General features: G+C 49.1%; 1 protein-coding gene across 3 annotated transcripts in view; it reads right to left on the bottom strand.

The window, feature by feature from the left end:
• Positions 1-2,408: 2,408 nt before the first annotated feature.
• The window catches only part of SSBP3 (single stranded DNA binding protein 3), a 54,829-nt gene continuing 34,818 nt past the window's right edge, over positions 2,409-22,419 (bottom strand). Inside the window, exons 5-18 of one of the 3 annotated variants that reach the window (XM_083867574.1) lie at positions 19,694-19,783; positions 11,776-11,856; positions 10,898-10,957; positions 8,929-8,995; positions 8,745-8,821; positions 5,767-5,831; positions 5,616-5,664; positions 5,457-5,492; positions 5,218-5,272; positions 4,731-4,801; positions 3,954-4,032; positions 3,727-3,755; positions 3,460-3,561; positions 2,409-2,911 (exon numbers count right to left, since the gene is read on the bottom strand). In XM_083867574.1, the coding sequence (XP_083723700.1) occupies positions 2,882-2,911; positions 3,460-3,561; positions 3,727-3,755; positions 3,954-4,032; positions 4,731-4,801; positions 5,218-5,272; positions 5,457-5,492; positions 5,616-5,664; positions 5,767-5,831; positions 8,745-8,821; positions 8,929-8,995; positions 10,898-10,957; positions 11,776-11,856; positions 19,694-19,783 (891 nt within the window). In that variant the 3' untranslated portion in view covers positions 2,409-2,881. The remainder of the gene's footprint in view (positions 2,912-3,459; positions 3,562-3,726; positions 3,756-3,953; positions 4,033-4,730; positions 4,802-5,217; positions 5,273-5,456; positions 5,493-5,615; positions 5,665-5,766; positions 5,832-8,744; positions 8,822-8,928; positions 8,996-10,897; positions 10,958-11,775; positions 11,857-19,693; positions 19,784-22,419) is intronic. The other 2 variants (XM_083867576.1, XM_083867575.1) reach the window with 2 other exon arrangements.

Below are 22,419 nucleotides of genomic sequence, written 5' to 3'. Positions count from 1 at the left end.
TCAGGCACTTGGAACTTGCAACCACTCATCCAAAGGCCTAAAAATTCCCAATCTTTCCCTCAGCTTCTGGTGCTGCCCACTGGGGAATCAGGTTGGGTTGCCTGGGTTTCTCCATCCCCAGTAGCTCCTGGAGCTGTTTGTTGCTGCAATGGTGCACACACCCACCCAGCACTGCAGCTCTTGCCCAAAGAGGGGGTCACAGACCCCACTGCAAGCTCAGTATTTATATATTTGACAACACCACTCGTGTATTCCCCTCCCTTTCTTACCTCCCAGCAGTGCAGGACTCTGGCAAAGGGAAGTAGCAGCACCCAGCTCCTGGCCCAGGGAGCTGCTGCAGGGCAGACCAGCCTCCGTGTCATCACACTGGCATCCCAACTCCTCCAGCTTTTAATGAGCAAAGCCTGGGGAGCTCCTCCAGGCTCTAACGAGCAAAGCCTGGGGAACAGTGTACCAAAAAAATTCCCTTTTTAGCCCCTAAAACACCCCTCTCTGCCTGCAGCCTGATGGGCTGGGTGTGGGGAGGGCAAGGGTCTGGCCAGCACATCCTCAGCCCAGTGCAGACAACACTGGCCATTTTCTAGGATAATTTTTCAAAAATTTTTTTAAAAAAATATATGCCAAGAAACAAGCAGGCATCGTTAACCTTCCCCTAGGTCCTGAACTGCAGCCAAATCTCTTTGGGATTTTGAAATCCCAGACTCAGCCACCCCCCTAAAATGCCACCTTCTCAGCTCTGCATCACCTTGCTCCTGCACCTCAAATCTGGGGTTTGGTCCTCAATAAAGGTTGGAAAAAAAATGCCCAACTCCCACCCTGGGTCTGGCAGCAAACACCAGGAAAAAACTGCAGAGCACCGAAATCAAATGTTTATGTTGATATTTATTACAGCAGGGGGAGGGGGGAGAAGGAGGGGGAACCGTTTTCATTCAAAAAACCATCCCATACCAATGAAGACAATAATTTAGCTATTCATTTTAAAATACATTAAAACCAGTCCTTTCATTTCCTCACATCAGAACCAAAAAAAAAAAAAAAAAAAAAAAAAAATTAGAAGAAAAAGAAAAAAACCCCAAAACCTGAACAAGATGTAAAGTGGAAAAGGTAAAAATTTGACCCCTTGAGGAGCCCCTGGGTATGCAATGCAGTAAATCTGCATTACTTAGAGAATATTAACCTGACTGTAACTATGAGACTGACACCCTCAGACCCCCCCAATCCCACCCACCCCTCCCTCCCTCCTGACTTTCTACAGGTAAAGCAGAATGAAAATGCCTAGGAAAAAGAAGGCAAACATTAAAAAAAAAATTATTCGTATTACACACTAAAAAATAATTTGTTTTGTCATCTCATGTCTTGCAGTCAGAATAATAAAAACAAGCCAAATGTCCCCCGAAAACATTTCAATGAAGGGGTGCGGAAAAAAGACATCCCTTTAATAAAACATTATCAACAAATATCGTACACAAACTACAATGTATAATAATTATTTTTTTTTTTCCCTCTCGGTAATTTTCGAACCAGACTACAAGGTAAGAAAAAACACTGAAACAAGATACAATGCTTTCAATAATCCGCACAAAGGTCAAATCCAAGGGAGAGAATATTTTACAGAATATGATATACATGGAGCAGAAATGGGAGCTGGAGAAAAACCAAGACCAAACTACAGGGTAGTGTCATGTACAGAGATCCCAACCCGCCGCCTTGGCTCGTCCCTTCCTCTCCCACCAGAAGGAAGGGCCTTCGATGCTTGCCATTAATTTTTATTTTCTTATTACAGAGCGAGCCTACAGAATAGCAAGGTTACATTTTAACAACAAGAATTCCTTAAAAAATATCTCCATCCAGTTCCAAATCATAGATAAGTGAAATCCTGACAAGAGCACATCTCTAAAGAAAAGAAACCCCCCTGCAAAATACCCCCGAAGCAAATAAAACCCCCAGAAAATCCCAAAGTTAGCTGGAGATCACAGTTTCAAAGTCCTAGGTTAGATTAATCCTTTTTTTTCTTTTTTTTTTTCCCGATGGATTAAAAAAAAAAAAATTTAAAAAATCAATTTTTGCAGTGAGCCAGCTGAAGGACTCTGGGGAAGGGAGGGACAAGAGATTTCTTCTTGTACTCAGAGGGGGGGAAAAGACTAACACAGTGCATGCCACAGTCACAGAGAGCAAGATCACGATTCATTGGAGGATGTGATCCTAGAAGGGGTCACCTGCGTTAACAAGTTTATAACGAGGTGGTGGAGTCTCTTCCCCAAAGCAGATCTTGTTAACCGGAGGAGGAAGCGTTGTGCTGCAAACGAACAAAAAAACAACCCCAAAAAATACAAGGGAAAAAAACCCCCAGAACCAAAAAAAAAAAAAAAAAAAAAAAAAAACAAAAAACAAACAAAAAGAAAAACAGGCCTTCTGAACGAAAACCACCATTGTAAACTGTCCAGTTTATTTAAAAAAATGACTACAACAGAGACAACATGATTTCATATCTAGACTAGCTTCCTGGTGTCGCACGGCACAAACATACAACAGGTTCGGTTTCTGTCTTTATTTAAAAGAACAAAGCAAAGAGATCGGAGTTGGGTGCTAGAGGCTTCCGTTTGTTTCCAAAAAGAAGTGTCATGTACATATATAAACCCTTCTGCACAAAGAAGGGTCTTGTCATGTCTTGAAATATTTTAAGTTTTGTCCTTCATGTTTTATGGAATAAAAAGTTCAGCCTTTTTATTGCATGAAACTAAACCTGGGGTTTTGGCCCCCGCCACGCGTGTCCCTGCCCATACACCTAGCTTCTTCTTCTTCTTCTTCTTGCATAATTCGTTGAGATCCTCCGAACGGCAGCTGACTCTCTTGATCCTGGAGAGGAGGAGGGGGAGGGAAATCACACACTCATCGTCATGCTGGGGGAATACTGCAAGAGAGACAGAGCCACGGTGAGAAACCAGGCGGGTCAGAGCCCTGGACATCGAGGAGAGGGATGCAAAAGGAGGCTGATGACAACTACAGAGCAACCTAATTAGATCTAATAAACCAGGAAGAGAGGATATGCTGGAGACTCCAATCTATCAGGGCCTTAATCTGCGCTGTAACTTGCTTTTCCGGGAAGAAAATCAGCAGGTCAGTATGGGGCGAGATGCAATTTAAAACAAATAATTAACATGCACATGTGTATATGCTGCTAATAGAGGGAGAAGAGGAGGGATGTCTGCAGCCACCTATGGAGACTCAAATCTTTCAGACCAGCACCAGCTCCTCTCCACCCATGCACCCCCATCCCACCACAGACCCCAAGCTTCCACCCACTGTCTCACTTCCTCCTGCCCATTTTCTGCCCTTGAGCAGCTCACACACAGCACAACCCAAGTCCAAAAGGCACCCACCCCCATGCCAAGCCCACCCATCTCAGTGCCAGGACACCTTGGGGACCATCCCCCCATCCCCAGGCAGGCCCTCACTCACATTGTCATTTTGGAAGGAATGGAGAAAGTTGCCTCCCAGCTCCCCGTCGTCTCTTGGAGTGCCCGGGGGATTGCTAATGCCACTTATGTTGTTTGGAGAATTCTGTGGGAGACCGGAGGGGAGGTGGTGAGCAGGACAATGCCGTGGGGCAGGACACAGCCCTGCCCACCCCAGTCACGTTCCCCGTGTCCCCATCCATCAGGGTCACAGCAGCACCCCCGTGCTGAGGAAAGCCCACACACCCCCCCTGCAACCAACCCCACTTACTTTTGGAAGTCCATCTATGTCTCCTGACCCTGCAGAGAGGGGAGAGAAAGGAGAAGAGCCTTAATGGGCCTGCAGCCACAGCCCCGTGCCCCCCACAGCTCCCCTGATTTCCACCCAAAGGCTCTGCTTTGAGCACTGGTGCAAACTGGGGGCTGACCCCAGGATGGGAGCAGGTACTGGGATGCTCTGCCAGTGTCCCCAGGGAATGAAGGACCATGGTGGCTCACCTAATGATCCGTTCATGTGATGGGGCTCCATCCCGCCCATGCCGCCCATGGGGCCGTCAGAGCCGGGGCCCATCGGGAACTGCGGAAATAAAGGTGACAAAAACCAAAATCAGCCACGAAATAACCTCAAATAGCTGCCATGGTGGCTCCTGAGGACTGTCCCTGCCCCAGCCATCCCTCTGGAGCAGGGCAAGGAGGGAGGTATTGTAGAACCAAGGAATTGTTGAGGCTGAGTCCTCTGAGATCACCAAGTCCCACAGTGAACTCAGCACCACCACTAAACCATACCCTGAAATGCCAGATCCACACGTTTCTTGGACATTTTCAGGGATGGTGACTCCACCACTGCCCTGGGCAACCCCTTCCATGAAAAAAGTGTTCTGAATTTCCAATCTAAACATTCCCTGGCACAACCTGGGGCTGTATCACCCCCTGAAGCTGCGGGGTTTATGGTCCTGTGGGTTCACCTATAACATCTGGCTGGATGGCAGACCCAGAGCTGCAGCACAGCATTCCAACCAGCATTCCACAGCATTTAAGGTTGCCCATATCCCACAAAACCCAGCACCTCGGCCGGAGCAGCAGGACTACTGCTCTCTTAATAAGCATAAAAAATTAACAAAGTCGCCCAAGAGTTAATCGCTTTTTGATGGTTTGTTTTATTTCTGTTTTGTAACAAATGGCTGAAATCAATTAAACTGCTTTACTCTCAACTGATGAAGTTAATTATGATTTGTTATGGTATCTGATATGTAAATTATTAGAAAGCAGACTTACATTCGATCGACTGCCTGCGGGCGGTACTGGATTAATCATTGTGTAGATGTTGTCACTTGAATTTGTTGAATCTGTGGAACAGTGAAGCCCAGTAAGTCGGGTGATTAATTCATTTCTTAATTAAAACAAACTCATGCCACTTGAACTCATTCTTTTGTATTTTATCACCCAAAATTCCCTCTAACTACCACCATTTTCTGGCTAATTTGTATTTAATGAAGATCCACAAAGTTTTTAATCACAGAAATTCAACTGTGAAAAATAATTCAACTCCTGGCTGGGAAGGGTGGGGAGGTAATTCCTCACCTTCCTGAGCCCCAACAGCAGCCAAATCCACAGGGGGATGTAGGAACAACCCCAAATGCAAACCAGAAAGTCAAGAAGCCCATGCCACTCACTTCCCAGAAAGCCAAAAGCCACAAAAATTGGTCATTACCAACAAGGCAGGGATGGCCCTGGACAGAGAGGGGTCTCAGGGGGCTCATACCTGCAGGACTGGGCATGATGGGTGTCCCTGGAGGGCCACCGCCGCCGGGCGGACCCTGCAGGAAGAAAGTCGGTGTCAGATGTACAAACATGAGCACTGCCCACCTTTCAATGTTTGCAAACACCTCTCCCAACTCTCAACCCCCAAACCCAGCCCAGTCACCTCCCATGGCACTGATCCCCCCCCAAACCACATAAACTCCTGACAAAAGGACAGACAGCTGGGGCAGGAGGACTCACCACGTATGTACCAGGTGATGAAGAAGAGTATGGGATCTGTAGGGACAAGAGAGACAGGGTCAGCCATGGGTTGGGGAACCCCCTCCCATTAGCAGGGCTCAGTTAATGGGGAATGATCCCACTTCCCAACCAACCCTGCTATTGCTCCAAGATACTCACTGAGTTAGCACTGCTGGGGTTCGGCCACGGTCTACCGGCGCCCGGCCCCCTGGGGACAAAATTAAACAGGGGAAAAAAAATAAATGTTGTGTTTTTCTGCAGACAGCCCCGAGTCAGTGGTGAAAACTCCCAGCATGGGGGATTGCCTTACATGTTAATTCCAGGCATGCCAGGACCTAGGGAGTTGGGTGGAGGTCTCATGCCGCTGCCATAGTTCTGCAATGATAACCAAGGGTCAGTCTACCGTAACAGGAAGGGACACCAGAGACACAAGAGAAAGGGGGAAAAAAAGCCAATAAACAAACAAAAAACCAAGTGGGTCTGTGTGCAAAAATGAGCTTTAAAAAAAAGTTGATGAGGATGAACATAAGAGGCAATTGTGTTTATGAAAAAAAAAACCCCAGGCAGCTGAATATGGATGGGAGCCAGGCTGAGCCCCAAAGCTCCCCCTCCCTACTCTCTGTGGAGGGAAAACATCCCCCTCCCAGCTCTGTGAGACAAATCTGTTCACAGCCCCCAGCACCAGCTACAACCTTTTGGGTTTTTCCCTTTGTGCAGGAGAAAACAGGGGCAAGAGGAGGAGCAGAAGAAAAGGCACCACTTGGAATGTTCCTGCTGCAGTGTAAGGATGAGGAAAGGCTGCATGAGCTCCCCCTGAGATGGAGCACTCCTTGCTCCCTGGATGACTGCTGGAGCAGGGAATACCAAGCCAGGCTTGTTTTTCTGTTTCTCCCGAGCTCTCTGCTCCATCCCCCGGAGCGCATCTGCAGCCGTGGGGAGTGGGCGAGGGCAGGCAGCCCCCTGGGCCTCCTCTCCTGCCTTATTCCTCCCTGGCTTAGCCTCCAGCTGGGACTGGGAGCCTCAGATCTGCATCCCTCATCTCCTAAAACCGGCTCTAGTACAAAGCCAAGCCCAAGGCAGTGGAGGAAGAGGAATCCCCCGAATGCCGCGCTCCATTTGGTCTGTGCTCTGCTCTGTGTGCCCTCCAGGCGACGTGCAGCCAGATTTAGGTCGCGTTGCTGCTCTTCCCCTCCCACCTCCCCCTCTTCTGTAATACATCTTTTTTGGACTGTATTATCTGCCATTTGAAGAAAAAACTGCTAAAGCAGGAGGAGGGATGTCTGGCCACTTCCTACACCACAGCCCCTTGGAGTGCTCCAAACTGGATTTTAAGTACAATACTCCAGTGCTGTCAATTTTTACCTGGATTTATAGATGCACCAGTGCATGGTGCACTGCTGAGGACATAACCAAAGTTTGTTTTGAAGAGGCAGAAAAGGGTTTTCCCCAAACAGATTACCAGCAAGTCCTTAATTGATCAAAATTTCAGCCATTTATACTGAATAGCAGCATCAAGCCCCTTTAAAAAAAAAAAAAAGAAAAAAAAAAGAAAAAAAAGGGCTCAGCATTTTTGATTGGAGCTGAAAGGCTGGAAAATGAAGCCAGCTGAAAGATGCTCAGGGAGGGTGAGGAGGGAACGCAGCTGTGCCGAGAGACCTGGGCAAGGCACCACCAAAACCCAGAGAGCTACAAACACTCTTCATATTGGCACTGGCAAACCCTGTCCTGGCTTCTGTAGAGCTACAAATGGGACTCTTAAAGGGAAAAAGACAGCAGCAATCAGCTGAAAGGGATGATTCATCACTGCTGTGTAATAAGGAGCTGCTGTCAGGATGCCGGGATGTCCTGGCTGGATGTTCTGCAGCCCTCTGGAATCATTTGAGAAGTATTTAGGAAGGTCCCAATGCAAAGCTTAAAGGAAAACAAGCCCTGGGCACACAAGGTGTGAGGGGCTGCTGGGTCTGGGTCGGTATTTTTGGTGGCTGCCTGCGCAGGCGCCGATTCCTGGATGGCTGCAGGGAAGGCAGCGCCTGCGGGTGCCAGATTGGGAAGCCCAGCGCTTCTCCAGGGAAAGGCTGCCTCTTGAAAAAAAAAAAAAAAACACAACCCTCTCCCTAATGTACATACACAGGGAACGGCAGAGTCAAAAATAAAGCTCTGAACATTTCACAACTCCTGCCGGCTCCCAGAGCCGCCGCCATCCCACGCGGCGCTCAGCGCGCGCTCGCCGCTTCCAAGTTTCGCGGCGAGCTCTGGAAGTGGGAAGCAGCCTCCCCCGGGCAAGCCGCCGCCGCTCGCCTTGGCGCAGGCCACGCTTGCAAATGCCTTTGGGTTTTTTTTTTTCTTTTTCTTCTTTTTGGGTGTAATCCTCCAGGAAAGGAGGATTTTCAGCACAGCGGCAGCGGCGCTGCGGAAGGGCTTGCCTGCGAAACGGTGCTTGCGCAGGATTTTTGTCCCCTGCTCTAGGATGGATCCGTGTGCCTGTGGACGTGGTCGAGCGTCTCTGAGCAGCATCCTCAGGTTGGTGCTAAAGGCATGACACATCTCCCCCTTTTACACAACATTCGCTTATCTCAACAGTCTCCAGGGGAAAAACAAAACAAAACTCCAGCGCGCCCGCTTGTCTCCTGACAGACTCTGATCCTCGCACTACAAACTCCACGTAGGCGACGATGCAGAGAGGATAAACCTCCAACCAAAATATGGTAATCTGGTTTTGAAGTCTCGTAGAAGGAACAAACAGGAGTGAGTCAACAACAAGCCACTCCACAAAGTGAATCAACGGAACGACAGCATATATTAACCCAGATCTGCTTAATTTCAAGAGTTTACTCCCCTTTCCTGAAATAGAGAGCTCAAGTGAGGCAGCAGCAGGGGCAGGTGGAGGGGAACCTCACAGGGGAAAGCCTTATTCCTTTTGCTAAAGAGATCTTTGCCATTTCTTTTTATTTATTAATTTCAAATGCAAGCCTCCTTTCCCTTTCCTGCAGTTAGGGTCGTAGCAGTTTCCCAGGCAGGCAGTATAATGCACTCAAAGGCTGCTCCAGAGCGGAGCTAAGTGCCATCCCCTCTGACAGAAGGGCAGGAGGGAGGCTGCAATATCCTTAATGAGCTCTGAAGACCTCACTCTTGTTAAAAGGAGGGATTTCCAGATGCAAGACTAATGTAAAATGCATTAACACTAATGGGGGGACAGGGTGGGTGTGTGTGGGGGGGGAATTCCCAGCCCTCTGAGCCCCAGGAGGTTGTTCCCATGGTTTGTAGGATGTGCTTTGGCACCTGGCTTACCTGTGGACCAGGACCCATGGGGCCCATCCCTCGCGGAGGATTCATCCTTTGCATGGGGCCGCCCATGTTAGGGTGCCCTGTTGGGAGGAAAGCAGGGGTGTTACACAGCACTGAAGCCACTCTGAGTCCCAAGTTAACAGCTAATTAGGAACATCAGTGCTTGGCCCTCCTCTGCTGGGTTTACCTTGCTGTCGCGTGGGATCCATCGAATTGGGCAGCAATGGCTGTGTACCGGGAACAGCACCCGGGGGCTGTGAAAGCAAGGGAGCAAGATTAAAAAAATAAATTCTGCATCCCGCTGCATCCCACTGCTACAGCCTCCAGGTGTTTGCTTCTCTCATCCTTCTGCAAATCCCTTCTAAACCCCAAACAAGGCGTTTCCCCCTTCCCCCAGGCCAAATGCTGTTGTATTTTAGGAAAGCAAGGGAAAATTCAGGCTGAGCGGGGCAGTGGTGTCAAATCCAGCAGGGGAAGGTGAAGAGCTGCATGGCACTCTGGTAACACACAGCACCAGGGCCAAACCAGGCAGTGAGTCACTGGCTGTGGAGGGGAGATGCTCCATGAGCAGCAGAGCCAGGCTGGGACCCATCCCCACACAAGCTGAGAGGAAGGTGGATGCTCCCCCTCCCCAAACTCACATTCCACTCAGGCAATGCTGCTATTTAAGCTTCAAAGGCTACTCCAAACAGATAAAGGGGAAGAAAAATGCAGATATTGTCTGCCTGAGGGAAGCAAAGTGTAAACAGCTTTGCTACACGCTGCCTTTTACTTGGATCGACACCGAGGATCCCAGTGCTGGAGCACAGCACAAGCCCTGGGTGCACATGGCTGTGCCAAGGCAGAATCAGACCAATCCCAGGCTTTTTTCAGGCTGGAAGCTGGCAGCAGGAGGAAGATAAACCAGGAGAGTTGCAGTGGTGGATATTTACACTTCTGCTGCCTGACCTTCCTGCCAGCCTATTTATTCCTCTTGTCCCTCAGGATGTGACCATGACCTCGCTGAGCTCTGCTTAGGTACAAATATGTGTTTTATATGTGGTGTTTGGGGGAAAAAAATTAAATCCTTCTAATTAACTTTACCCACTCCTGAATGCTTGATCCTGCTGTGGGAACAGCCTCCTCAAACCAGTTCCCCCTGCCTCTCCTGCCTGCCCAGCTCACTGTGCTCACCTCCAGCAGAGCTTGGCATGAGCTGAGAACCACTGCAGGATGGGGTCCTGTTAAAACTGACCCATGAGGAGGTGCAGTGAACTAATACCTCATAAAATCATCCATCAGTGCCCTGGGTGGAAGGCTCTTTCAGCCATCCAAGCATGGGGGTCCTCCATTAGCCCCTTCTGGGTTTTTCTCAGCTACATCTCAGCTGTCTCAGCATCAGTTAGCAGGTTCCAAAGATTCAAGTCTCAAATCCAACAAGCACAAACCCAGAGCAAGCTGGTACATCCTACTTCCTGACTATCCTCCTCTTTCTGCTAATTAGACCTACAGAAAAATAATGCTGATAGCCAAAACTCAAGCTCCCCAAAGATCACTTTCGAACGGACACTTTTGCTGCTCAAAGGAATTACAGGTTTCCTTTAATTTCCCTTTAGTGACAAATAACCTCTGGCTTGGTCATTACCCTGTGGATCTGCATGGCAAGGAGATGAATTCCTTAACCAAAGGCCACGCATGCGTCCAGGCAGGGCGTGGGGTGGAAGCCAGAAACAAACTGCCCTTGTATAAGCTGGGATAAGAGGATAAACCCAACCCAAAAAATTCAGCAGTGACCTGCCCCGCTTGACCCCGCCGCTGATCTAAACACTCGGTCAAACCCAGCAGCAGGATTATCTCCATCACTTTAATTTTCTGCGATTGTGGGGAAAATCCAGCCGGGCAGCGAGCACGCAGCACGGCACAGCCCTGCTGGGAACACCGTGGATGGAAAGCAGAACATTCCCCACTACTATTTCCACCCTGGATAGGCCCAAACCTCGAAATAAAATTAAACTATCATCGTTAAGCGACACCTGATGCTTGGGCACTAGGGAAAAGGAGGGTGAGCAAGGAGGTGATGCTTGCCACCCCAACCCAAGGAGCATGTGCAGCACATCTGGCTCTCCTCCCTTTTCCCAGCTATCCCTAGGAAATCCAGAATCCTGGGAGTGCCTTACCTGGTTGCCCATCCTGATGGGGGGTCGGGGACCTCCGGCGTAGCGCGGCGACATGAACGGCTGCGGGGACAGAAAAGGGGGTCAGGGCTGAGCTGTGGGGATGCAGCACACTCCCCATGCACGCTGGTTAGCCTGTACACACTGCTTTTGGTTTTTTTGTGTGGTTTTTTGGTTTTCTTTTTTTTTTTTTCTGGAGACATCCTTTTTAAAAAAGTTGTGTTTCAAAATGGGGGGGGGAAAAAAAGAGAAAGGTGTCTGGAGTCCCGTTTTTTAGACATTTTCTCTGTAGGTTTATTGTTTGAGAGCGTGTTTGACATTGGCAATACTAGGTGAGGCTGTTAAAATTAGTGCATGGGAAACCCTGAGTGTTAGATAATGTTCAAGCTTAAATATATAGAGATATATTTAAAAAAAAAGTGGCAAATAAGCACATACAGACACGCACACACAAAAAACCCCAGTGCTAAGTACTGAAAAAAAAGAAAAAGGAAGAAAGGCTTAACGTTACTTCTTTTTACAACTGCTGCTACTAACAGAAGCTTAAAAACCCACATCAAGTTAAATTTCTCAGGCTACCTTGGGAAGGTAAAACAGTCTGATACCCACGATTGACTTCTCAGTCCATTGACAACTGCGTATCCAAAAAACACACAAAAAAAAGGAAAAAAAAAAAAAAAAAAAAAGAGAAAGGAAAAAAAAAAGGGAAAAAAAAAAAAAAGGAGAAAAACCAACATTTTGCTTTGGAGCTGGGGTGCCCGGGAGGATGCTCCCCGGGGAGCGGGTACCCGCTGGCCCAGCATGCTTTACAGAGGGGGGAAAAAGAAGTAAATTGAGCGCACGTCCCGGTTCACAGCCCTACCCATCACTAGTGTCTTTACCTGACTGTGGGGTCCCATCATGCTGTTAGGATTGTGGGGTGGAGGCTGTGCGTGTGGCGAGGGCTGTGACCCAGGCGGTCCCTGTGAGGTCAGACAGTAGAAGGAGGTTATAGATTAGCACATGAAAGCGCAGAAAGAGCTAAAAAAAGGATTCACGGGTGGACCTGTTCAGTCAGGGAGTCAGTTCTCCTGGTTTTAAATCAAATAATTTTTCCTTTTTTTTTTTTTTTTTAATAATTGAGTTTCTATTCATTTGTAGTTGAACAATGAGTAATGATATATGCAAAAAAATATATATATATTCAAAATCAGAACATCTGTCAAAATACAGTGGCCACATTGAGAGTAAACAGTCCAGTGGTTCAACCAACTCTGCAATGATAAACACACAGGGAAACACTTTGCAGGGGCGTGCAACGAGGAAAAAAAAAAATTCAGGAGAGAACCAGAGAGGTTGGGGGAAATAGAAAAACCACCCCCAAACAAAAAAAAAGAGAAAAAAAAAACCTAAAAAAATCTAAAAAAATGATCAAAAAAATCTTTTCTTTTCCTCTCTCATCCCAAAGGCTGGAAACACCTCCGGGTTTGTGTTTTGACTGTGGTTCACTGGAGGTGCTGGAGCGAGCGTAGAGGACGAGGAGCACGTCCCAGCTCACGCTTGGGCAGCGTTTGGCCGGCACAACCGGGGCTGCACTGCCACACTGAAGGGATGCAACATCCTTCCTCGAGGTGGATTCCCTAAGGATGCGAGTAAAATGGCTTGCGAGCAAAGAAAGGATGTCTAGGGGAAAAAAGGAGAGATTAGTTGGTGCAGGTTGAAGGCTGCAATGCAGCAGTCGCTGACATTTTGGGCTTGAACGCCCACTTTAATTTCTTTTTTTTTTCTTTTTTTTTTTTTTTTTAATTTTCCTTAAAAGCAAGAAATGAAAATTTGCTTGGAAAAACTGTGAGCTTGGTGCAAGAAATATACCGGTGCGTGTTAACGTGAGAGAGGGGGGGAAAAAAAAAAAAAGTATTTTTTGAGTCAAAGGAGGTGTAACTGGTAGAGAAAAGCACAGGAGCTCTGTCAGTAGGTGATGGGAAGCGACGGCAGGCTCCAGGACCGGCGCCGGAGCAGATGTTCTCTACCTGCCTCGTTACTAATTTCAACAAGTGTTCGCCTTCTAGCTGCTGCCAGCAATGGCATGGTTTGTTACCATGAGCAATTTTCTTAATTAACAGACATTAATTAGCCATTTAGCAATTTTGCAAGCGTTTGTTTAGCAGCTTTCCTAAACATGAATACCACTGTGATAATGGTACTGATTAGAGGGTCCCCTAATTAACAGTACAGGGAAGGAAAATTGAAATCACATAAATTAAAAAGGGAGGGGAAGTTAATGAAGGCAGGACATATTTGCACCTGCAAATCTTTTGTACAGCGGAAACTTGAGTGCAATGTAAATAAAGTAAGAGGGTGGGTTTGTTCTTCTTTTTTTTTTTTTCTTTTTTTTTTTCTTTTTTTTTTTTAATTTTTTTTTTTTATTTGAACGGTTTGGCGGCGAAATGGAGCCAAGCAGATTTAAACCAACAGCCTCCTGCCAGCCCCTCTGCTCTGAGCCGCTGAAATCCTACCACTTACACCACCATTTATTCTCCAGGAGCCAAAAGGAACCAGCCCCTGCCCTTAATTCCTAGCCAACCTCGTCTGGACGAGGTCACGGCACCTCAGGACAACCCTCCCCACTGCCTTCTCCATCCAGGACAACCCTCCCCACTGCCTTCTCCATCCACGTCCCACCAGAGCGGAGAAGACAAACCTCTGAGCTCCAACTGCAGCATCAACCTCCTTTAGCAGAAGTCCTCTCCAGGCATGGAAGTTGACTTATTTTTGCTTCTGAGCTGCTAACTCTGTGAATGCAAAGTGCAGCAGGGGCAGCAGACACCTCCCACCATCCCTCAGTAAGGTCTGGCCACCCCCAAAGCCCTTCCTACGTATCTCAGCTGCAGGATTTGGGGTAGGGAAGATCAGAAGAGGTGAATGAGCGATAAACCAAGTGGCAGCTAACAAACAGGGCTGGCAGAGGCTAAACCTCAAGCCCCATCAATGCAAGAGCCATTGTCTCCCATGATGCCTGCCTTGTGCTGCAGGAGGGGGTCACTGCTGTCCAGGTACTGGTGTCCTTCCCCTCGTATCCCACAGCAGGTGAGGCTGTGGGGTGAACAGGTATCAAGCACACAGGGGACACGGCCACTTGAAGGAACCCTGTCTGGGCCTGGAGGTGATGCCTGGGGTCTGCATTTTGAATTGATTATTGGACAAAAAGCATCTATGAGACACGGCAGCATTTCCACCAGAGAAAAACCCCCTGTGGCAGCTGGACCCAGAGATCATCTGCTGTTTGTGTTGCTGAATGTATCCTCTGGAGTGCTCCTGCCCCAACTCCAAGGCTGCTCCCGGAATGCTCCAGGCTCGGCGCCGCAGCATCCTTGCCCTTGCATTATCCCATGTGGTGCCATTCCCAGAGGATACTTCTGGCTAAGGTGATGGCCAGCTTGTGCAAACGTTTTGACAGGCAGGGAGAAGCTGAAAGCAGCTTTTTTATTTTTCCTTCTTCTCTGGCTTTTTCTGTGTGGCACCATCCCAAATGTTCGCTCTGAGCTGCAATGGCTGCGGCCCCCTCGGCACGGCTGCCCTGCTCTGTCAGAAACTCAGCCCCTCTGGATAGTGTTATCTCCATAAATATCTGCAGATGTTTCAGGGCTGGGACTCGTGCTGGGCTGGGAACGCCTGCTGGAGTGGTTGCCTTTTCGCACGGGATTGCCTCGCTGCAGAGGGAGCAGCAGATGATCCCCATGGATCACGGCAGTTCAAACAAGTGTTTTGCAGAGATGACATGTGGGCTCCAACCAACTGAACATCCCCTTTTTCTTAAAAAACCCGTGTGTTTAGCAGTTATTAACTACTCCTGTTAAAGGAGGAGGCTGAACACATGCTGTCCTGCTTCCTCCACATCCCTCCATCCAGCCCTGGAGTCACATCTCTGTGGCACAGCTCCATCTGACACGCCGTGCCGGGTGAGCAGGACTTGCTCTGCAGTTGCTTCACTCTCATCTCCAGATCCACACTCTCCCTAGCCAGAGAAACACCATCATCTCTCAAGTTTTTCTTCTTTCCCTCCAAACTGGACACTCTTCATCTTCCTGTAGCTGCCTCAAAAAACAACCCCAACAGCTAAAATGGTGTTAGAGGAAACTGTTTCCAACAGCTGTTGGTGGCCCAACCTCCACTCTGCTTCATTTTTTTCTCCCCTCTAAACTCCAGGGGAGTTTAAAAGCCCAACCTGGCCCACTGGACGGCTGAAGTTTGCTACCACAGCTGCTTCCTACAGGGAGTTTCCAGGAGATCAGGTTATTTCCACTCTGTCTTTCATGAGCTCAACTCCTCAAACTTCTTGTAAAATATTAAAGATGGAAAATGGCACGAGCGATCATAGCTCCGTGTGTGTCAATTTATGTTTCCAGCGTAATTCACCACAAATGGATCATGTTTTATGGGCTACATACTTTCAGCTAATGGGGGAGTTTTGCTATTTAAAAACATTTGCAAGCACCTCTGGGGGTGGCAGAACAAGGCAGGATGGTATGAGAAGGCAAAGCATCACTGCCACGAGACACCGATGGTTTCGAGTTAGCAATAGGGAGGTATCTTGTGTTTAAAATACCTGCCCCTGCCTGCCAGTTTTCATGTTAGAAAATACTAAAATAAATTAGATGGATATTAATTAAAGCCATGCCTGGGTTTATTGGAGAGGAGATTAATTTCTACTGAAGGAGAGAGATGTTTTGCAAGTTGTCAAGAAAAAAAAAAAAGAGGTATCTCTGAAGGAGCCTTTAGGAGAGATGCTCCATTTGCCTTTAAAGAGAAAGACCCCGGTTGACTTCCAGCATGTGGTGCTGGGTGAAGACCTTCCCGAGACAGGGCAAAGTGAGGCCAAGAGAGGTTAGACAAGGCAAGGCAAGGCACAGCAAGGCAAGGCAAGGCAAAGCCAGGCGAGGTTAGGCAAGGCAAGGCAAGGCAAGGCAGCGAGGCGAGGCGAGGCGGGCCAAGTTCCCCCGCAGACAGCGAATGGCAGTCGTGGGCAGGAGCTCTGCCTCGCCTGCAGCTGGGGCTCCCAACTGCAGAAGCCTGGTTTTAAGGAATATGTTTAACACAAGCTCTTCAGGAAACAAACCCGTGTCAGCCGGAGCCAAGAACAGTCACCTCCATCTGGCTGGAGCACCCGAGAGAAAGTTGACTGCAAATCCCACCATATGCTCCAGACGCTCGGTACAAAAGCCTCGGGCATCCTACTAAACTTCCAGAAAAAAAACTTTCTCTGATGCTTGCTATTCCTCTCCTCCAGCTTGTAGTCTACCTTTCCTTCAAGCCCTGCCCAGTGCAGGCTGGTACCAAGTCCTACCCCAGGATTTGGGGAAGAGCAGCCTGGTTTTACAGCTCTCCTGCTGCCTCACTGGAACTGGCTGACCAGAGCTGGTGGCACCCGCCGAGCAGTGGGAAATCCCACTGAGACATCAGGGGGAAAATGGTGGCATCCAAGGAGGGAGCAGGACAACATGGACCCCTTCCTATTGTCCCTGGCTTCACCATCCTCACCCCACGGGCGACCTCACCCGAAGAGGGAAGTCTCCAGGATGTGGGGAGAAGAGGTGGGGAGGGCAGGGAACGCGGTGGGGGGAGCCCCCCAGAGCTCTGGAGCCCCCGGTCCTGCCCAGCTCTCGAGGTCTGTCTGCATTAGGGGGCAGTGTGGGAACACGGAGCAGCCGGCGCTTTGTTTTGGTGCATCTCGGCGCCGAGCCGCTGATGCATAGCTAACGCAGCGCCGACATTGATTTATGGTCAACTTTCCATTTCATCAGCGCGGGGTACGGGGTGGCGCGGGGACTTTGTGCTGGGGAGAGCAGGCATGGCTGGGGGGGCTGCTGACTCGGCCTTCCCCCCCGTTTATTTAGTGGTATAAAGGTGTGGTATTAATTGGTTTGAATTTTTTGTTTTCCTTCCTGTATTTCCCTGGCACCCCCCCTTCTCTCCGTCCCTCTTGCGAGAGATCTGCACCCCGGCATCAATCCAGCTCTCAAAACAAAAGCAGGAACGCCTCTGATGACCTTTAGGAGGATGAGCAGAGGGTTTGTTTGCTCATCTCAACGGGACAAAGAGAGAGATTTAAATAAAAGCATCTACCCATGCTGGCCATCAACCCAGCCAACCTTTTGTCCGGACACAGCTGATGCTGTGCTGCTGGCTGGCACCATGAAATGCCCCAGCAACCCAAGAGTGCCATGGGCCTCTCTCCTCTCCCATCATTTTGGGAGATTCTGCAGGCTGCACTTCCCTGGGCCCCTGGCCTGAAGGTCACTGCTGAGCCCTGGCACTGGGAAGGGAATCTCACTGCAAGGCAGTGGCTGTGGCTGGGCACTGCAGCCTGGAGTCCTCCTTGCTTCTCCCTTTCCTGGAACATTCCTTCTCCTCCAAGCTCACTCACATGTGTTTGGGCTACGAAGTCCCAGGAATGGTCCATATAATATTTTCCCTTTGCCAAGCTGTGGTGGACATCCTCACACGCAGGGCTGGGGGGGTTCATGCACCCCCAGGGTGGCAGTGCCGAGTTTCTGGTACCTGAGCTTTGCTGGTGACTCACTCCTCAGCTCCCTGTGTGACTCCCCACCATGCCTGGACATGATCAGGCTCTCTAAATCCTCTCAAGAACAATCTGCCCATGCCTACTACCCTTGGGGATATCCCTTGCAGGTCTCCCTGGTGCAGAAGAGCAAGGTGCTGAAAACCCCTGAGCCCTCTCCAGAGCTCTCCTGGCATAAGGATGACACTGGCTGAGGTGACAACATCTCATTCACTCCCAGAGCTGCCACACCAAGGGTTGGAAGAAGTCCTTTCTATCTTCTGTGACCTTTTTGGTTTTGCCCTCTGAATTTAGGCACTTTAATCTCCTACAGATAGGAAATTATCCCTGAGCTGTGACTGGCTCGACACTGAGCCTCCAGCCCATCTCTGCAGGAGCTGCTCTCCAGCATCTCCTGAAGCTGGAATGAGCTCCAGCACCAGCAATAAATCAGACAGGCTTTCATGGAGGCGATGTTCAGACTGTGTTAAAAGGTGGGATTTTTCTTCTGCTTTCCATCCCGAGGGCTGGGAGGAGAAACCAGATGTTGGAGGGCTTTCAGGAAAGGCAGGCTCTTGAGATGTCACATGTGAGCCATATGCACCGGCACCCATCCTCTCTTCCCTCTGGCAGTGCTGGGGATGGGCAGCATAACCTGTACTGGCGTTGTTACGTTGTCTGGGGTTTCAGGATCTACTCCTGCTTCTGAGCCACCCCCTTCCCCAGTGGCTCCTGGGCCAGCTGCAGGGGAGGCAGGGAGCTAGGATGGATTGTCTGCTCCTGAATCAGACCCTCAGTGCAAAAGTGCTACAGGAGGGCAGAAAGGAAAGAGAGGGGGGACAGCTTGGAGGCTGTCAACGGGAAGAGTTGAGACGGCAGCATGAACAGTAAGTCTGGAGAGATGTGACTCCTCTTCCTCACCTTTCCCACTCAGGGAAAGCCAACCCATACTCTTGCTGCCTTGCCCTAAATTTCATGCCAGTTTTGCAGCCCTCACAGCTCGGCGTGAAGCAGAAGCCCCAAAGGACAGTCAGCTTCACTGCGGGGCGAGATCAGGACGTTTTGGAGACACATTTGTTGGAAGCAGCAGCTTGGCACTGGGATTGCTGGCAGCAGCTATGACCTGCGAGATTGCATCTCCGCCGTTGGCTTCACCCCCCGCCGCCGAGAGCTGCTACGAGATTCGCCTGTTTTAGGGCTCCTGATCAATATCGGATATTCTTCCTCTGTCAGAAGCATGTTCAGGAAATGGGATCTCTCTTTCTCTCTCTCAAAAAAAAGACAGGACCCTCCTTCCCCCTTCCCACACAAACGCAGTCGCCGATATCGGGCTCAGATATCGCCACAATAAATCACAGGCTCCTTATCGAGCTTGCCTGTCTACTGCCCGAGAAGTTCTCCCATATACAAATCACAAGCTCAGATTAAAAAAAGCCCAGCTTGCCAAAACAAATATTCCTTTCAACTCTTATCCCATTTTTTACGTGAACAAGTGTTTCATCCTCAAGCAGGAGGATTTTAAAGCACTGAAAGCTTATGTTGCTGCAAACCAGTGCAGCTCACTCTGGGAAAAGAGATTCCTGAGAAAGCCCCCAAGGCTCAAGATTTGAAAACTCCTTTTCTTTGTGCTTGTTGATATCCTTTCTGTCAGCGTCACTCCAAACGTGTTACCCCCTCCTCTGTCAGAGCTTGTTGTGGGATAAGGAAGGAGCAAGGGGACTTTGGAGACTTTGCTGGGTATTTGCTTACAAGGTGCCTCCACGGCATTCAGGGATTTGGCTGGAGCCCACTCCCGCCTGCAGCCGCAGCCAGGGTTTGTTAATGCATTCAGTGATTGCATTTGGAAAAAATCAAGTGGTTAACCAGAGGAGGGGGAAAAAGTTTCAGGAATCAAAATCCAGAATGTTTTCAATTACACACGTCTGTTAGGACTGGAGAACAAATACAATCCCAACCCAAACACAAACCAAGCAGCTTTGGAAAAAAAACATTGGTTGTAAATACACAGTAACCTCTCCGAGCAAGGAATTTGCTTTAAGGCCACAAAAAAAAAAATAGAAAGCAAACATGGAAGGACAGCAAGAACACAAGTTATTCCTAGACAGGTCAGCTGTGCAGGCATGCTGCTTCCCTAGCATCCTCTTGGGGGGAAAAAAAAAACAAAACCAACAAAACAAAACACAGGCACGACAGCGCTGACACCCAGAGCGAAAGCGAACACGTGCGGTGAGGAGGGAGCACCGGGAGGAGCAGCAGCCTACCTGGAAGAACCCGGGTGGGATGGGACCCCCGGGCATCCCGTCATTCGGGGGAATGTTTCCAAGCACGGGACTCGGGGCAGCAGCTGCGCTCTGTGGGGAACAAAACCAGGGCAAACATGGTCAGAGTTATGATAAAAGCATGTTTAAAACGCCACCTCTCCTGCCACATCACACTGAGTCAATCTGCCTTGTGTCTGTCTCTGGAGCCATGAGCATTTTTCCCCCGTAGAGGAACTGGAGGAGGATGCTCATAGCTGGAGGGGCACCGGCCTCTGTGACTCACCCATGGAGGAGATGGCCACATAGAACCTGGAGATGATTCTGAGGATTGTTTATTCATTTACCCAGGCACTGAGTCTTGTTAATCCACCAAGAAGCCCCATCCAACATGTAATTTTAGGCAGAAGGTGTTTGAAAGCTTTTAAAATGCTTCTCTCCCACCTCCTCACCATATAGCTCACTGGTTTAGCCCTGTCCTTCGAAAATTATGCTTCCCTGACCTCACCAGCACATCAAGGCTTTACTATTCATTTCCAAATTCATTGCATTCAACCTGTGGAGTCAGCGTCGTGCCAGAATGAGCCACCAGCACAGCTCCAGCCCCAAAAAGAAGGGACGGGAACAGACATGGATTACCTGGACACCCCACTCCCTCCTCTCAGCATTCCTATTTGTATTTATCCACTTCCTCTGGGAAAGCACCAGCATGATGGAAAGCTCCTACTCTGAAGGAAAATACAATAAAAAGTTCTTTCTCTAAAAGAAGATGTGCTGTTGACACATCCCTGTGAGATTATGAGCAGTACCTGTGCCATCCAAGTGCACCCCATTTTGCTCACCACGACCCCCATTCCCATTACAGGGCAGTTATAAAGGCACCTCAGTGGTGTTAACTGGATTTGGATCACTGAACTACTCCCTCCACCATTTTCATGATGGACGTACCCACCTAAAACCATAGTGGAAAAATTTTCCACTGAGGAAATCCCATGAACAGATGGGGTACATGTGAGCCTGCTCAGGCTTGGTTTTACCCAACAAACCCCATGTCCTGACAGCAGCCGAGCCAGCCCCGGCTCCCGACCGCATCCGATGCAGCAACAGCCACAAGATGTGAGCAGAGGGGGAAGCCAGGCTGTCAGGGCAGCCTGGAAAATTAAGGATTATTACTAAGGACTCAGGATTGCCAAGATGGGATCCCCATGTTTGGTCGGCAACCTTGCTATTCCTGACCAGAAAGCCTTGCAGAGGCGGGGGAGCACCAGACTAATCATTGCCTTGTGCCTTCCTGGGGCATCCCTCGTGCCCCTCATCATGCTCTCCAGCAGGAGCTGGCGTGCAGGATGTGGGATGAAGGCCAGGACCATGCTGGATGAGTGGCTGGTTTTCCCACCCCAGCATCTCAGAGCTCCAAGTGTCACAGACAACAGTGGAGGCTGATTCCCCAGTAAGAACCTCCCTCTGTGAAATAACCAATTCCCCCTGAGGCTACAGAGTCCTGCACCCCCAGCCACAGCCCACACCACGCTCCCCCCGTGCCCCTGAACAAGGCATCAGAAACAGCCTTCCCCCCATCAGCAGCAAAGGCCAGATCTGAGTGTTTTTACAGTTAATAAAAAAAAAAAAATCCTGGCAGGAAAAATAAGCCTGCCCATTCCAGGCTCTTTTTATACATCAGACGGCAGCAAAAATAGATGGGAGAGGGAGTGAACCCACTTCTCTCCCTCCCTCCATCCCCCCAAGTGGGTCAGCTATAAAAGTAAAACCAAATCTTAATCCAAGGCCATGAACATATTGCAGTTTCTCTGCAAAGCAGATGACGGTTCTTAATGCAAAAATATATAAGACTGAGCCCCAAACTGCAGCGAGCCCATTTGGAATTTCCTTTATTAAACCCTCTATCACGCAAAACGCTTCTCTCCCAAGGCGGCAAGCGCTGCAATAAAGCTGCCAAGGTGATATTTTATGGTTTCAAGAGATTTCCAGCACACTATAATCCTTTGCTTCGGGAATCTCCCAAAGCGAAATGGATCCTGAAGTGGTGGGGAGTGAGGAGGAACATGGATTTGGGGATCTGGGGGGGAAGGACGCTGCTCTTCTCCTCCTCTCTGCAACAGGGAGCAGAGGGAGAAAGGCAGAGGAGCCAAAGAAAATCTTGAAGTAAATGCCCATTTTTCCACAAAACCACAGAGTATTTTTCCGTGTTAAACACCCTGAAACCTCACCTATGCCTTCGCAGCGTAAACGGGGATTTAAAGTTCCTCACACATGTGGCGCTTGGCAGAACTTGGTAATTAAAAACCCGCAAGTGCCCTGAGCATATTGTAGGATGGGAGCCAAATTGGTCAGCCCTTGATGAATGATTTACAAGGCTGCGAAGTGACATTTTATTTCTTTTTTTATTTCCCTCCCCATCACCGCTGCTAAGGTAAACACCGAGGCACCTTTAGCCCCGGCGAAGCGATGTGAGCGCAGCCGTGGCTGCAGCAGCTCTGTAAAAACACTTGTGTGAGCCACAAATGAAAGAAAAAAGATAAAAAAAGACAGCAGGAACAACTTTTTCGAACCTTAAGGGTGAGCACCCAAACTCTAAGGGTCAGTGCCCAAACTCAAGGGCTTTCCAGCACCCATTTCCAGGACTTTTTTGCCCACACAGCTCCTCCCACATGGTTTATTTTCAACATTTTGTCCCAGAAACTCTTTTTAGGGACTCTTGGTTGCAGTTT

The sequence above is a fragment of the Zosterops lateralis genome (genome assembly GCF_965231275.1).
Source record: "Zosterops lateralis genome assembly, chromosome: 9".
Taxonomy (NCBI): Eukaryota; Metazoa; Chordata; class Aves; order Passeriformes; family Zosteropidae; genus Zosterops; species Zosterops lateralis.
Note: the sequence above shows the minus strand (reverse complement) of the source record. Positions and strands in the feature narration are given on the sequence as shown.